This window comes from Tachypleus tridentatus, chromosome 2, assembly GCF_004210375.1.
Source record: "Tachypleus tridentatus isolate NWPU-2018 chromosome 2, ASM421037v1, whole genome shotgun sequence".
Taxonomy (NCBI): Eukaryota; Metazoa; Arthropoda; class Merostomata; order Xiphosura; family Limulidae; genus Tachypleus; species Tachypleus tridentatus.
Genome location: NC_134826.1, coordinates 18,774,936 through 18,792,581, shown reverse-complemented (window position 1 = coordinate 18,792,581; position 17,646 = coordinate 18,774,936). Strand labels below are relative to the sequence as shown.

At 35.9% G+C, this 17,646-nt stretch overlaps 1 protein-coding gene across 2 annotated transcripts in view; it reads left to right on the top strand.

Annotated features, from left to right (window-relative positions):
- LOC143239023 (uncharacterized) overlaps window positions 1-16,536 on the top strand; it is a 78,895-nt gene extending 62,359 nt beyond the window's left edge. The window contains exons 2-3 of one of the 2 annotated variants that reach the window (XR_013020916.1): window positions 9,121-11,450; window positions 12,384-16,536. Coding sequence is in view for 1 of the 2 variants with exons in the window: in XM_076479756.1 (XP_076335871.1) it covers window positions 9,121-11,054 (1,934 nt within the window). In the remaining variant the exon portion in view is untranslated. Of the gene's footprint in view, window positions 1-9,120 lie in introns of both variants that reach the window. The other variant, XM_076479756.1, reaches the window with a different exon arrangement.
- The last annotated feature ends 1,110 nt before the right edge of the window (window positions 16,537-17,646 follow it).

Here is a 17,646-nt window from a genome sequence, read left to right as displayed (position 1 = left end):
GGTTTTAGACTCACAGTTTGTTAATCTACAGCTGTGGTTTTATCTTTTCTATTGCTGTCGTAAACAAGATAAAAATTACAACTGTAGTGAATAAGATAAAATTACAACTATGATGAACAAAATAAAATTACAACTATGTTGATAAAAATAAAATTACAAAAATGATGAGCAAGATAAAATTAGAACTATTAATGATCCAAAGAAAATTACAACTGTGATAAACAAAATAAAATTACAACAATGATGAACAAGATAAAATTACAACTATGATGAACAAGATAAAACTACAACTGTGATAAGCAAAATAAAATTACAACTATGATGATAAAAATAAAATTACAACTGTGATAAACAAGATAAAATTGCAACTACAATAAAATGGTTCAGACGAACAGCAAGACGTTTGAGGACAACGTATGATATATCATTTTAGTGTTAGAACTATCGTTGTAAAGTTAAACATCAGATGTAATAAAGAAACAAGGAAAATAAAAGAACTTAGAACACATAAAGATATTTGTTTATAACAATAATTATACTTTGTCATTTCTTAAACAAAACTTTACTATAAGCTTACATACTGTTACTGTGACAAGACTAGAACATTTAAATTCACTGTAAAACGACAATAAAACGTGAAGTTAGCTGAAAAAAAGCTGGCTCAAACGTAAAATAGAACCAAAGAGTAATCCACACAAGTAAACAGAAAAAAACAAGTCCTTAGTTTCTACCAATCACAATTCTTTATTCCAATAGAAAAGTCGAGCTATCAATATCAGAAAGTACAACCAGAAAACACCGCAGATGGTGTTCGCAGATGGTGTAAAACGTGAGAAACATCACTCTCTAAAACCGTTACTTAGTCTGTATTAGAGCAAAGTCATGCTAGAAGATCTGATGTGTCCGTTGTGGAGAATCGAACTTCGTATGTTAGCGTTGTAAGTACGTATAGCTACCATTGACCCACATACACACTCTGGAAATGAAGTGCTTGACTTTTGAATATTTTAAAAATTAAGTTACAAAAAGTAAGTGTGACAAACTTCCCCCTCACTCTTCCCCCGTCATTACAACCCGTCCCGAGTGTCCTTTCAAGTTAAAGTTAATGACCTGATTAAGTTTCAACGTTAATTAAACTTAACGAACTACATCATGAGCTTAAGACAAATTATATTAAAACGTAATAATACCTTGTTGTTTTCTTAATGAAAAGCAGCACAGTGAACTATTTGCATTCTGTCTATCGCGAGGAATTGAACCCAAGATGTTAACGTTATAAGTCCATAAGCCTAGTGCTCAAGCACCAAGGGTTTGGTTTGATTTATTTTGAATTTCGCGCAAAGCTACACGAGGGCTATCTGCGCTAGCCGTCCCTAATTTAGCGACGTAATACTAGAGGGAAGGCAGCTAGTCATCACCATCCACCGCCAACTCTTGGACTACCCTTTTACCGTCACATTATAACGCCCCCACGGCTTAAAGGGCGAGCGTGTTTGTTGTAACAGCATTCAAACCTGCGATCCATAGATTACGTGTCGAGTGTCTTAACGATATGGCCATGCCGGGCCTAAATCATACTTCGAGCACAGAGATCTAACATTGATACTTAGAATGATGGCCCGGCATGGCCACGTGGGTTAAGGCACTCCACTCGTAATCTTATGATCGTGAGTTCGTATCCATGTCACACCAACATGCTCGCCCTTTCAGCCGTGGGGGTGTTATATTGTAACGGTCAATCCCACTATTCGTTGGTAAAAGAGTAGCCGAAGAGTTGGCTGTGGGTGGTGATGACTAGCTGCCTTCCCTCTAGTCTTACACTGCTTAATTAAAGACGGCTAGCGCAGATAGCCTTTGTGTAGCTTTGTGGGAAATTAAAAAAAAAAACACTACTTAGAATGTGGCTCTAGTGTGACACAGTGTTAAACCTCAAGTCGTAAAACACTAAAAACTGGGTTTCGATACTCATTATGGACACAGCACAGATAGCCCATTGTATAGCTTTGCGCTTAACAACAAACAAAATTTAGCACACGTGTTGTGTTAGAAAAGTCGACCTTGAACCATATTCTATTGACGAAAGAAGACGAAAAGAAATTATTTTCTCAGTTTATTAAAACAAGCATTTCTTAACTATATCACCATGGCAACTACTAGTCGTACATCTCAATAACATACTGAACAGAAACAAGCTCTTGTTTTGTACCTTGTAACACAATACAAGAGTGACACATTCATACCTACAGTGTAAATGTAGGTTATTCTTCACTTTTATTAAAATATTATTGTATAGGTTTGATTCTTAGTTTTTGAAATATTTTTTATTTAGTACCATGTTTAATCAAGGTGAGTATACAAGTGATAAAACAAAGTTTGACATTGTTAGCTTAATAAACGTTTTAGGAATAGCCTAAGTTTCCTAAGCTGATCGAGCATCCTGAAATATTATTAGGATAACGGCCGAAAAAGTCGTTAGTATTGATGAAAACAAAATATTTTCATTGCAATTTTTCTAAGCATGTAACTTGCTCTGAGTTACGTTTTCTATTTAGAGAAGTCTCACAAATTAAAAAGGGAGCTAATTGTGCAGTATTACAACACTTGTAGTAATACGTTAATAAATCTCAGCTTAGAGAGATCTAGAGAGAAGACGCGACTTGCAATGTGCTTCTCTCCCAGAACATTTTCTACTGTTCATAATAAAGGAGGCTGACCTGAATATCCAAAGACGCTCTCTAATGGAAACGAATTTTGACATGACTCTCTTATATAGCTTACAGATATAAACTACATGTACCCGAGAAGTAAATTTCTTACTCTTGAAATTCCTATGTTTATAGCCTACAGAGTGCACAATTCTTCACGTGATTCATGGCATGCGCACCTTTTACTGATGCCACAACAGTACACATTACAACGTTAAGCGTCCTTTTTGTGACGTCTTTCTAGTACCTACAGACTTATTCACAGACAATATATTACTTGTTAGTGGTTGCGGCCTTCGGAAATCAAATTTTGTTTTCACTTCTATCTTCGGAGTTCTCTTAAGTGTATCCTTGTGAGCGTTATCGTCGGTTTTTATCGAGGTTCTTCCAGAGAAACAATACTTTTAGTTCAGTTCCTCTAAGTTTTGGCTTTGGTTTTTTTCTTATGCATCAGTTCCTCTAAGTTTTGGTTTTGTTTTTTGTTATGCATCGATCCTTTGGTTGTTTATTAACTTAAAGAGAGAGCAAAAACAAAACCAAAACCGGAGGGGTGTAGATATTTGGGACTGTTCACTTGTCGACCGGCCACAAGATTCCTTCTTTCAAGAAACAAGAAAAGGGAGGTTTGTCACTGACAGAACTTGTATGAATCGTTTCATTTCATTAAGAGATTATTTGGCTTTTATGTTGTTGGGCCCGGCATGACCAAGCTTGTTAAGGCGTGCGACTCGTAATCTGAGGGTCGCGGATTCGCATCCACGTCGCACCAAACATGCTCGCCCTTTCAGCCGTGTGGGCGTTATAATTTGACGGTCAATCCCACTATTCGTTCGTAAAAGAGTAGCCCAAGAGTTGGCGGCGGGTGGTGGTGACTAGCTGCCTTCCCTCTAGTCTTACACTGCTAAATCAGGGACGGCTAGCGCAGATAGCCCTCGTGTAGCTTTGTGCGAATTTCAAAAAAACAAACATTTATGTTGTTTTCCCAATAGATATTAAAAAGACTCTATTGGGCTAACGTTGAACTACGCCTTGCTAAAACTTCGGGTACTTCGCACTGGTTATAGCGTTAGACACTATACGTTGCTCTCAGTTGTAGTTGTCAAAGAAATAATGATTATTTTAATCCATGCTGTCAGATCGTCCATCTTCGTTCTTTCGTCTGTTACTTCTCTCTACTGCGCATGAACAGTGTTGGGGAGTTCTGTCGTGAATGTGCTGATTTATCTTTCATTTGTATTCTCGTCTCAAAGGTTTGTTTTGCAAATGTTGATGTGCAAGTTTCGTTCTGGAATATCTCTCACAGTTTCTAAAGATAGTTAGAAAATGCTTTGCACGGGTAATTATGGCCTATACACTGTCTATTGGGACACATAAAATACGAAGAAAATAATTTGCTGGTCCTATTTGCCGTCTGTTTGTAGCTCAGCACCAAGCTACGCAATGGGCTATCTGCGCTCTGCCCACAACGGGTATCGAAACCCGGTTTCTAGCGTTTAAGTCTGCAGACCTACTACCACTTGGGGAGAGGACATATTTTGTTGGAATGATCCTTTTCCCGGTTAAACTTTGAAAAAAATGCTGGTCCGTAAATGACAAACAATATTGGGGAAAATGTAACACGACTCTGAAAAGTTAAAATGATTGCGTATAACCAGTTAAAATCAGTTCGTTCGCTGAGTTTCCTTTCACAGGTTAAAATGATTGCGCATAACCCACAATCAGTTCATTCGTTAAGTTTTCTTTCACAAATTAAAATTATTGCGTATAACCCACAATCAGTTCGCTCCTTGAACTTTCTTTCACAGGTTAAAATGATTGCGTATACCCCACAATCAGTTCGTTCGTTAAGCTTTCTTTCACAAGTTAAAATGATTGGTATAACCCACAATCAGTTCATTCGTTAAGTTTTCTTTCACAAATTAAAATTATTGCGTATAACCCACAATCAGTTCGCTCCTTGAACTTTCTTTCACAGATTAAAATGATTACGTACAACACACAATCAGTTCGTTCGTTAAGCTTTCTTTCACAAATTAAAATGATTGCGTATAACCCACAATCAGTTCGCTCCTTGAACTTTCTTTCACAGGTTAAAATGATTGCGTATAACACACAATCAGTTCGTTCGTTAAGCTCTCTTTCACAGGTTAAAATGATTGCGTATAACCCACAATCATTTCGTTCGTTGAGTTTTCAAATCCAACAAACATTTTCCTAAATATATTTCATTTGCTCATTCGTACTTTAATCTTTAATTTGAAGAAACCAGAACAGATCTAATATGTCTTTCCGCCCACAAAAACCGTATATTTATATCTCAGTGGCGCAGTGTTAAATGTAAAAACCACAATTATTCTAATGTCATACATTGATGAATACTGAACATTATGAATGTTTAACACAAATTCAGGACTTGATCTTTGATCATTTTTGCATCAACGTATTTCTAGCTTTAATCAAATATCATAAACAGAAGGTTTTTTTTTTTATTATTCTGTCTACACGACAGGCTTTCTGTGATGTGAACACCGCAGGTATCGAATCCCAGTTTTTAGCGTTATAATCTTTCAGAATTATCTCAGGGGAGCAAGAGGAAGAAAAGATCAGGAAATTGTTTGTTTGTTTGTTTTGAATTTCGCGCAAAGCTACACGAGGGATATCTGTGCTAGCCGTCCCTAATTTAGCAGTGTAAGACTAGAGGGAAGGCAGCTAGTCATCACCACCCACCGCCAACTCTTGGGCTTCTCTTTTACCTACGAATAGTGGGATTGACCGTAAAATTATAACGCCCCCACGGCTGAAAGGGCGAGCATGTTTGGTGCGACGGGGATGCGAACCTGCGACACTCAGATTACGAGTCGCACGCCGCAACACGCTTGGCCATGCTGTGCCAGATCAGGAAATAGAAAATGTAGTTTCCGTTAACGAGTGATAAATAACAAATAATAAATCTTCGAAATGTAAATATCGTGGTTCTGCATCACTTGAATACGCATGCGTGATCTGAGCCATATTAGCACAAGACGATATTCTAATGATCAGGTTTGGCAAAGAAACTGAAGTTGATCACTTTATTTTCGTATGCATATGAAAGAATAAAATATATATACGAAGAAAAACACTCGTGAAACGAAGTGAGCTATAATACCAGAGATATAAACTGAACGATTTATTTGTATAATATAAAATAATCTCATACTGGACCAGACGGCAAGGCCTGACCAGGCGGCTAGGACGCTCGACTCGCAATCTGAGAGTAGCAGTTTCGAATACCCTCTCCCACAAAACATGCTCGCCCTTTCAGCTGTGAGGACGTTATAATGTGACAGTTAATCCCATTATACATTAGTAAAATAGTAGCTCAAGATCGGACCTTAAGTGGTGATGACTAGCTGCCTTCTCTCTCTAAATTAGGGACTGCTAGCGCAGATAGCCCTTAGGTAGCTTTGTGCGAAATTCAAAACAGACTAGAACATGTAATTAAATATATACATAACATATTTGCGATGACAGTACCATTTTGTTTTCGCATTGAAACTTCTATGTTTTTCTGTGTACACTTACTATTATCTTGTTTTAGCTATTATTTACTTCGAAATTAATATCAATGCGAACTCACATTGTTAGCTCCCTGGCAGCTTAGTTGACGTATAAAAAGGTCCCCTAGCGGCTCAGAGGAAGATCTCGAGACTTACGGGCTATTCTTTACATTATTGTTTATATTTTGTTGTTGCATAACAAAAACAACACTTTCCCCACTCTATTAACACTCGCCCTTCTGGTGAAACTCTCGAGCTGGCGAGCGTAATCCGAATCCGTGCGCTATCACAAAATATGTCTCGCACTTTAAGCTTTGGTTGCGTTATAAGAATAACAGTAAGTCCCGTAGCGTGAATGGTAGGGTGCTATTAATTAACTGCTTTATCACTGGTCAGTAGTATGAAATTAGGAACGGCGCAAGTAGGCCTACTAACTTTGCCATAAATAAAAACATATTAAATTAAATATATAATATTTACTAAATTTTAAGCCTGTGTCTTCACATTTGTTGTTGACTCTTTTTACCAAAGTTAATGGTGTTACTTCATTTCCTTTGCTTTCTGTATGTTCTACCTTGTCTTCTGGGTAATCAATTGTAACTCAATCCTGGCTACATAGTTTAATATATAACAGCATTTACTTAGTAACTTGTATAATTGTAAATTGTGTGTATATATATGTATATATTAGTGTAGGTTCAAACATGAACAGCGTAAAACCTGATATATCTTTTCTTAGAAGATGGTTTAAACATGACTTCATAAGTAAGTTCACTTGATCTAATCAATAGACTTCTTGAAAATGTTTTTAAGTCAAGTTGAGATAACAAGACTCAATTTGACGATAGTTCAATGATAATTTGAAAAATGTCTCTTTCTTTTTTCAGCATTACTTCAAGGGTTAATAGGTTAATAAAGTTCTATCAGTTTAGTGAGAGATGAAAAAAGTAGATTAAATGTTTATAACACATCGAGTAATTCTCGGATCGAGAAATTGAACAAAAACATCAGAAATCAATTTATAAGGAAATCGATTTTATTCTCTCTTTAAGTCGCGAGATTTCTCAGAGAAACATATCGATAAAGGTACAAAATATAAATTATGATGCAAGCTGACCGCACAAATAATTACTGTTGTTGCGATGTCACTGAGAGAAGTGTTATTGGTAATGAGGCATGACATTTTCAGCCATAAATTTTGTATAATGCACTGGATACATTATCTACCTAAGTGATAAAACTATAACAATTGTAGTTGTTTATTCGGCTTTATCGCAATATAAAACAGTGTTAATTATTAAAATCAACATCTGCATATCGTGGCAACCCTGTATTAAATTTGCGTGATTTTGTAAAGCGTCATCAAACACTGACATGTCCATTAGTGAAATGTATATATATCCCCTAAAGTTACAAGGCAGCAGCGTCTACGTAATATCGTTTAATGTACTTACTTGGCACAAACATATCACATACAAAATTTCGTTTTTATAAAATCCTCATTGTACGCTACACGATCTAGCTTGTTCATATTTTCATTAAATATATGTATGTATCCAAATCATCATGGGAAATCACGTCTGTTCTGATAAAGTAACTTGATTGTATCGTGAAACCAAAAATAATGTGTAGAAAACTTAACAACCAGCTTTGAGTATAATTATGTCTTAAGGGTTGAAGTTCGTTCGCTGTGGCATTTGTATAATTTCAGTAAATTATCTTTGTGAAAATGATCCACGGACAAAGTTCGCTTCACTTCTCGTTGTTTGTTTGTTTTTCTCAGTTATTTCCCCCCCCCACTCCCATTAAGTCTTAAGACTTATGACGGTAAAAATGCGGTTTTGATGTCCGTAGTGAGAACAGCACAAATAGTTCATTGTGTAACTTTGTGCTTAACAACAGACAAACTCTGTCGAAAGCACGATTTCATCTTTCACTTTCTTTCCACGTGCACAGATAGATCACTACTCCAAGCATTTTTTCTCCTTTGTCCACTGAGGTCTTGGCATGGCTGCGAGTTTAATGTGGTCGACTAGCAATTTGCAGGTCGTGAATTCGCGTCCCCTCACTGAGCTTGCTCGCCCTTACAGAAACGGTATTATAATGTGCAGTTAATCCTACTTTTCGTTGATAAAACAGAAGCTCAACAGTTTGGCGGTGGTCAATGTTGAATGGCTGTCTGCCATCTGGTCTACCACTTTTAAGTTAGGGACTTTGTGCGAAACTCCACGAAAAACAATATCTAACAAACTGTCCACTGAGCAGCCTCAACTTTTCACGTTTTTCCTTTTTTCCACTGAGCATACTTTACGTTTCGAGTACTTGCTCTATGCATAGAACATCCTAGCTCTATTTATTTCATGTAGTTTCTTGTCTACGTTATCACTAGTGGCATATTTTCCTAAATGATTGGCCCAGCACAACGAGGATGGATTAAGGCGTTAGACTCGTAATCTGAGGGTCGGGGATTCGAATCCCAGTCACACCAAACATGCTCGTCCTTTCAGCCGTGGGGGCGTTATAATGTGACGGTCAATCCCACTATTCGTTGGTAATAGAGTAGCTCAAGAGTTGGCGGTGGGTGGCGATGAATAGCTGCCTTCCTTCTAGTCTTACACGGGTTAATTATGGACGGCTAATGCAGATAGCCCTCGTGTAGCTTTGCGCGAAATTAAAAAAAAAAAAAAAACAAACGTAAATGGTTACGACATTTGTATTTAACTTGCACCACACGGTGAGATACATACAGTAGGCTCAAACGAAAACACATCAACGCTCTTAACATCATTCATTTCTATAAAACTAATTTATTGATGAGAAAGTGACATTAAATCAACGGAAAGAGCATTTGTAAACATTTCTTCTTCTTTTCGCAGAGAGCGGAGAAAATGGCATGCCAAGAAGACTCCGAACAGCCTACACGAACACTCAGCTCTTGGAGTTGGAGAAAGAGTTCCACTTTAATAAGTATCTGTGTCGACCTCGTCGAATCGAGATCGCTGCCTCTTTGGATCTGAGTGAAAGACAGGTGAAGGTGTGGTTTCAGAACCGCCGTATGAAACACAAAAGGCAGACTGCCGTGAACAAAAACGACGAAAAGGGTGGAACAGGTGACAGTGGTACCGAGAGCGTTGACAGAAATGAAAATAACGAAAATAATTCAATGGACAAAGATGAATCTTCTGTATCATCGATTTCAAAGGCTCGTGGACAGGATGACCAGACGGAATGTTGTAACATTATGTCAGAAAAGGCAGACTCCTGCTGTGGAAGAACCACAGCTTCCCCCGCAAAATCCGAGTCTAGTGTGAACGGAGTCTCTACGGACACCGAAACTCCTGTTTCTCAGCCTCCTTTAACAGACATGGCCACTGATGTTGGTGAATCTTTACATGTTCTTCAGGGGGACCACAACCCAGCCAATGGTGTTAAGACCCCAGATGGTCCACCTGTCGTCCAGTCAATTGCAACTATCAATGAATGTGTCCATCCCAGAAGCTCAGAAGCCACTTCTAATCCTTCTACCATGGTTTTGGAGAATTCGAACGAGTACCAACCAGAGCATCATTCCCCTGTACTTAGAAACGTTGGTGTTTGTGTCGTGAGTCATAGATCAGGAACGTGTATATCAGAGCCTAACTGTGGTCAGTGTCATCCGCCATGTTCTGTCTATCAACCTGACCCAACGCAAGATTCCACCCTCAGAAATAGCTCAAATTCTGGTTATTCTTGCCCACAAATACGACCTGTGGGATCCTCTACCTTCCAACGACCTAGGATGTACAATGGTTCCTATCCAACAAATGATATGACGAGTTACATTTCCACTGGTCAGCGGGGGCCCACTCCACCTCTTGTATCTCCTTACTGCTATAGAACACCCCCACCAGCACATTTACAACATCAACAGAGGGTTCACTCAGAAATGTCTTATAACATAACAGGAAACCCTAATAGTTACCACCCCGGCTCCTCTTCTTCCACTGTATTTTATCCCCCATCAGGCCATGGTCCCATGCCTTCACCCTCGACAACAGGCTGTATTCAGCCTTCTGTACATACCTATCCATTGCCAGGAGGCTCACAGAGCACTCCAGTTCCGGCTGGTATTTTGATGAATTCCAACCTTCAAGGACAACACAGGACCGCCCTCCATCCTCCTCTACGTCACTATGCGTACGAGGGTGTCATAGAACATGGTCCTGTCAACCAAGCCACATCTCCTCATCAGCACCCTTCTGTTGCTCCTCATCAGCACCCTTCTCTTGCTCCTCATCCCTACATGCATGACTACAGAGGACACAGTTCCGACTATAGACACTATGGTAACTACAACCACGACACCAGCGCCCTTAACGGAAGTGACTCTTATCTTTCAAATGGAATGAACAACAGTGCTAACAGTCTACCTTACTGCTACGACCCCTATCGAGTAGATGGCTGCATGGCTGATGACGAGAAAAACTACTCATCAGCCAACGGCCAAAGTGTATACTGTGATCTTTCAAATAGCAGTGGCAACCGTGTGCCAGACTATAGTGCTACAGCTCCTAAACAAACCTTTTCTTCAACTCCCGCGTTTTACGAGCCCACAGGTTCCGTGGGAGACACTGCGAACATTCCCAGCTACAATCCCTCCCCTGACCAGTATAATGGTCAATGTTCTACGGACAGTGAACTGAGTTTCAACTACTCCGGGTTTTATGACTCTGGAAACTATGGGGAGAGTTCCTGCGGAACAACACAGTTTAACTTTCTCAATAACGTCACCAACGAGTTTTCTACTCCAGAGTATTACCAACTAACCTGATCGAGAGATTGCTTGAGATCTGCGTGTATGTGCGTAAACTCTGTAGAGATGCGTGTCTAGTATGTTTGAGCCTAGAATTTTTCTACATAATGACGCTTGCAGGGCTATTTTGGCCATCGTGTATCCATCCCTTCGGTGAAACTAACAACGTCTTTGCTTTCTGCGTGCATGCAAAGTGTAACCATGCTCAGATGTAGGGTAACAATGACCATTTGACCACAACAAGCAACAATAATGTCACGTTGGCAGTTGTAATTTAGAAACAGCTGAGAGCGAAGAAAGAACCTTGGCCTGTCCAGCCCTCTAGAGATCGGGTTATAACACCCTTCACAGAAAATTGATGAATTGTACCTGTGAATTTTAGGACTCAATGAATTTTTAAAAAGTTGTATCAGAGTAAATATTCCTTTTTTTTTTCTAGAAATCCTATTAAACATCAAACTTAAGTCTTTGCAATTAGTTCTATTAGTTAGAAAACAAGTTATTGAATATTACAAAAGGAAACAGCTAAGTGCTTGAAAATAAGATAGTTTATGAGTTTAATTTACATGGCAATTTTTTCTATAATAATCTAAGTGAGAATAGTGCAATTGTATATAAATATATATATACATAATTAATTATGCTAAACGTTAGATTAATCACTAGCTGAATAAAAAATATAAGATCATTTGTTTTATGGTTGACTCAGATGTGATTAAAAGAAATTTCAGCAAATGTCTTGGTTTATCAGTTACGTTGATATATTGGTCAATAATATCTTAGCAGTGTAATTGTATTAAAAATTTAGAAATTGTGGGAATTATATATCGTGATGTTGAACTGTAAACTTCTTATTTTTGTTTCTCCTTTTGTGTTAAGCCTTGTTATCGAATTATGACGAATAATAAGAAAAGCTGACCTCTTTTAAAAGATTATAATTTGATAAAAGAACACACTTTAAAATTGTGTTTTCTTCAAGATGTGACAAGAAACGTGGAAAAGTCCTAACGTTTGTCAAGTTTCATATTTTTACACCGCTAGGGTATCATACTTCACTTCAACGCAAGACTGATATTTTCTTGCATATAAGTGGGATGTATAACTTTCATAACGGGGGTGGACGAGCACGGTGGTGCAGGTTTTCCAACAACTTGCCACGTGTTGAAATGATACACAAACAAGGCTTAACGCAAATAAATTAATAAATGAATAGAAATGGATCACTTAACAAACATTAAAAAAATTGTATGAATTATTTTATAAGTACAAATATTTTTCCAGGTTTATTATTAATTATTATTACCATTTAGTCGTTTAAAATAATACTGACCGCCATCTTTTTTTTAGGTTGGAATGGATGATGACTAATCTTCAAAGAATTGGTGATCTTCTTGCGTGATTAATGTGTCATAATCGCTTAATATCGTCGCGTAATTGAAACCACACGATAATCTTCTCAAACACATATATACAGCCAGTAATATGAATGTTTTCTTTATTTTTTACCACAGCTCAGCAGCAGAGTCTCTGACTTGGGACAGACAGTTTCTCATAAAAGTTATTTTAAGGTAGTTTTTCTGTTGGACTTTGTGCTAAATCTCTCTAACAACATAGTTTAACATCCATAAAATAGATTTTTTTTACTTCCTGTAGAGGGATCCTTCACCTAAACTATTAATTAATTAATCAACCTAACAAGAGTTATAAATAAGTCTTCTGTTCACCGTGGGCTTCACTTTTTCCGGAAACGTTTATCCATCCACCAGGTGTCGCGATCAGCAATAAAATTATTTAATTTCTAGAATACAAATATGGATGAATCTAAGAGCCATGCGTTTATGATAGATACATATATCTCTACTCAGTTTCAGTATTAGACTATTTTCTATTGTTGTTTAACACCATTCGGGCCGGCAAGCATCTTTCAGGTGTAAAAAATGCACACCTGCTTGTCAGGTCCCAAAATTTAACTAAAAGCAATCATTATAACTCTATTTTAACACTTTGTGACTCAAACGTATTTTGGAATTAATACATTTCTGTTAAAAATAAAATTCAACTTTTGCTTCCATGCAGCTTCGAGAAGTTTCTCGTGAAAGAAACTCGTTCATCGAGTGCTCAGAATTTTTCTGCGCTTGGCAAACTTTAGGATAATATTTGTTAAGAAACAATGATTTCCTGAAAATATAACGATTCTGGACTTGCTTTTTTTGTGTGATTTTCCTTCACAGTTTTTCGTGTTACCGACATTTTATGACGTCAGCTCTTTAAGTTATACCTCGATCCAACAGTTAAATAACACTTGATACAACTCGTTTTAAGCTATGACGTCAACGTAACAGTTAGCCACGTGCTTTGAACGTTAATTTTTGTTTGATTTATCAAGATATTAATAGCTTTGATGATGATTTAACCTGATTCCTACATCTTCAATATATTAAGTTTGATTGGTTTGGTACATAATGCTTCACACGTGGTATTTCTGTTTCTCTACTTGACAAATCGCTAAGTAGACCCAACCTTACGAAGTAGTATTGAAATAAGAGTCGAAAAGTTACCGCTAACATCAAGAAATTGATCGAACTTGTTGTTGTTTTTTTTCGTGTTCTTTGTCACTTATAATTGAGACTGGTTATTATGAACTTCAATTTTTGTATAAAAGTTTTAACAACTATTTTACTAAAAGTTATTGTATAACACTATGTAACAAAATTTTTACTTTTGTTCCTGGACAGAAAGTGTTATTTCCCAATTACTTATGCCTAAAGTAAATAAAAAAGTCCTATTTTTCTCTTCTTTAAACTTTGCTTTTGTGACCTGGGAGAGTATAACGAAAACATTATGGGAGACTATATTTGGGGGCTGATACGTGAAAGTGATTTACATTACAGTCTCAAATCTTGAAAAACTACTCACTTCTAAACATTTTTGTGTAACTTTAGTATAAACAATTGTAAATCTTGATTCGTATGCTGTTTTATTCAGACCTTATGTAAATGAAAATGTGCCCGTTTTTACATAGAAAATAAATTAATTTCTAAATTTCATTATCCAGGTCACAAAAGCAAAGTTTGAAGGGAATAATGGCCATTTTCTGTACTTTTACAACATAAGCAATTAAGAAATAACACATTCTATTCAGGAACAAAATTTGTGTTACATAGTGTAATTATGTTTAGTGAGACTTGTGAAAAAAAAAATTAAAATTATTTTTTCTCAAATTAGAATTTCAATATTTTTCATTGTTATTCAGAAAGATTCATTTTACTTTTCCAGCCTAATTTAACTCCACTGAAATTTATTTATACATCTTCTGATACAGCTGTTTGTTTCTGACCCTTCATAGAAACGTCACTGGCACGTGATTTTCGTTAACAATAATCTCCTTTTATTTCTTTGTTGTTTAATCGTGTCAACAGAATATTTTTTGTGTTACTCATTGTTGTTTCATTACATTTTATTTTGTTTGAAAGTGACATAATATAACACGAAAAAGCTGTAAGAAACGCATAGAACGTTTAAAGAAACTATAATAATTTCCATATCGGTAGTTTGTTCCTAACTGTTTTAGCTTTACCGCGGATTCCTTTGTCCAATTACATTTATTTATTCATTCACACCTGGAGGAGCTCTCAGTCAATATGTTAAGAAAATATAAGTTACTATTTAAACTACTTTGTTTTGTTCTAGACTGACGTAATAGTTTATAACCGGCTTTATACAGCAGTAGTTGTTCTGACCATAAGGCTGTGATGTCAGAAAAAGTTGGAAAAAAATTATTATAGTAATAAAACCACTTACATAAACGATGAATTAGGAGAAAAACAATATATGTATTGTTATTTCTTTAAAATATCATTGTTTAAGTTGAGAAAAAGAAATTCTATTTAAAAAATCGGGTTACTTAGAACATTCATTTAAAAATCGAGTTAGAACATGTTTTTCATTTAACCTGCAAATCACTCTAAATAAATGTTAAATGATGACAACATTTCGATTGTAATATATTTTTAACTCAATAGTTATTAAAATACAATTAAAATTATTATCTTATATCTTAGAATTTAATATGTAGTTATTTTCCTTGACACCAGAAGGATACTGTGCGTTTAGGGTTAAGAATTTAGACAGTTTTAGTATCTTAAATTCAAACAGCATTTAGAATTAGTATAAATATCTTTATTTAGGGTTGTCATCGCTATGAATAATTTCAGAATAATTAGTTACAAATACCAGCGTTGGTTCTCAAACAATAGTGAAACTTTCTCATATGCGTATAAAAAATATCAGAAGACAGACTATTGAAGATAAATATGCTTCTGCGAAAAAATATATCAGATGAGATACATTATCTGTATTTTATATACAATTAAAACCTTCTTTCAATTTATTAATTACTAAGAAACAACACACTTTTAGTTCTTTTATTATTATTTTCAGTTTCTTTCACTTAAAACCACTGTTCTGGTTCAAACACACGTAAACTCACTGTGCTATTTTAAACACACATGATTTGGTTGTTTTCATTTTTTCCCGCTCACCAGTCTCTTTTTAGAAGTTTCAACTAATTCCTGTTTACAAAACAAATATTTGAATCTATTTTTGTGTTGATGGTCGTTATTCTTTCAAAGTTTAGTTTTTATTACAAATTAAATGAGAGACTCTTGTAATATAAACCCCAGTTTGATATCTTCTTTATGAGACATATTTTTTTTTTTCAAAACAGATAAATTACAAATAACATACAAAATTTACTCGAAGTCCAACTTGTATTGTTTTCCAGCAAAGTAAGTTTAACATTTCCAACATCAAAGTATTGTATTTTTCTTACACAATCAGGGAACTTACAGGATATGTTCATTGTTCGAAATACAATAAGTGAATTACTTTTTTTTGTACCAAGACTACTGGATTCTTCTAGTTACTTAGAGGTGTAATTTGTCAAGGTAATCTCATTGTTAAATGTTTAAACATTGTACGGTATGGTTAAGAGTAGAGACGCATCAGTTATGAAGGAATGTTTAGAATGCTGTGCTCCAATCTCTTGTACATAGCAGATTTAAAATAACTGTCTGGTATGGATTGAGTGCAATATCACGAGGCTATGCAATGGTTTCATCAGTTCGAGAAGGTTGCACTATTTAGAAATGACATACAAATACCTATTGTAACCTGTAGACAACATTCGATAGATGTACATAATATGTATATTGTTTACGAAATGACACACGTATTTGAGTAGAAAGATAAACTTGGTAATCAAAGGTAGAGATTTTTTCTTTGTTATTCAAAATTTTGTCGTTACATTTTGTTGAGTGTTGTGTTGTTGAGATTTAAACTATCATTAGTTGTTTTTTTTCAAATGTCTTGTGCTGAAACTATAGCCGTGTAACGGTAACTTACTTATTCCAGAAGTCCCAAAACTTGAGCGTTAATGTTATGATGTTCTGATTCTTTCATTGTTGAATAACAACCTGACATGTTTGTTTTGCAGTAAAATCCTTAGAAGAATAATCATTTGTCGTTGTTTTTATTCTGAGTTTTAATGTACGGTTCTAAGTGGACATGTACAGAATCCACGGAAAACACGTACCTGACACGAGCACAAACGTCACAGAGAAAAATGTAAGGCGGTCGACTCGCAAGCTGAGAGTCACGAGTTCGAATCTAATTAAAGAACATACTCTTCCTTTAAGCTACGGGGGCGTCGTAATGTGATGATTAATCACACTATTCGATAGCTGGTGTTCACTATCCGTCTTACCTTCCTGTTACTTCTAAGCTAGGGAATGCTAGCACAGATAGCTGTTGAGTAGCTTTGAACCAAATTTAACAAAGAAACAAATAAATATATCAATATCAAAGAATATTTATGTGGTCTGTTTACAAAGCGCAAAGTCTACAATGTGGAATAAAGAAGTTTGCGCTCACCATGAATATCTAAACTCGGTTTTTAACACTTTAGCCTTCAGGCTTAACGTTGAGCCACTTGGATAGGTGTGTGGGGAGGATTTTGACTTAAATGTTTAACACTGTGACAAAAGTAGTTTTATGTGAATTAAGAAAACAAAACCTAAGACGTGTATTAAAACTGCTGTAATTCATTAAGTAAAACTATAGCGGTAAATCTGATAGAACGATTAGTTAAAAACAAACAATTAAACAAAAACATTTAATGAATAACAAAAACTAAATTTAATCAACTTCTTGTGATATACAAACAATATTAATTGATTAAAAAGCTAAATATGCTATAAAATAATTATTTCTGGCTGGTTGGTTGGTTGGTTATTTTAGAGTAAAGCCACATTGTGTTATCTACTTAGTCCACCGTAGGGAATCGAACCTCGGATTTGAGCGTTGTTCTCAATTACACGAGGTGCTTACAATGATCTGTAGTCAGCAAGCTGTTAGAAAGGTTAGTAAGTAAATTGTTAAGACAATTTTTCTCGATAGTTATCACAAAGTGACAGGTTTAATTTTACATAAACACGATCCAATAAGCTCATTACAATAAGCTGTACAATGCGGCCATATTAATATTTACATTTAAAGTTTCTTCAAAGAACACAGCAGCTTTACTTAATGTTATTATTAATCTAATAAGTAA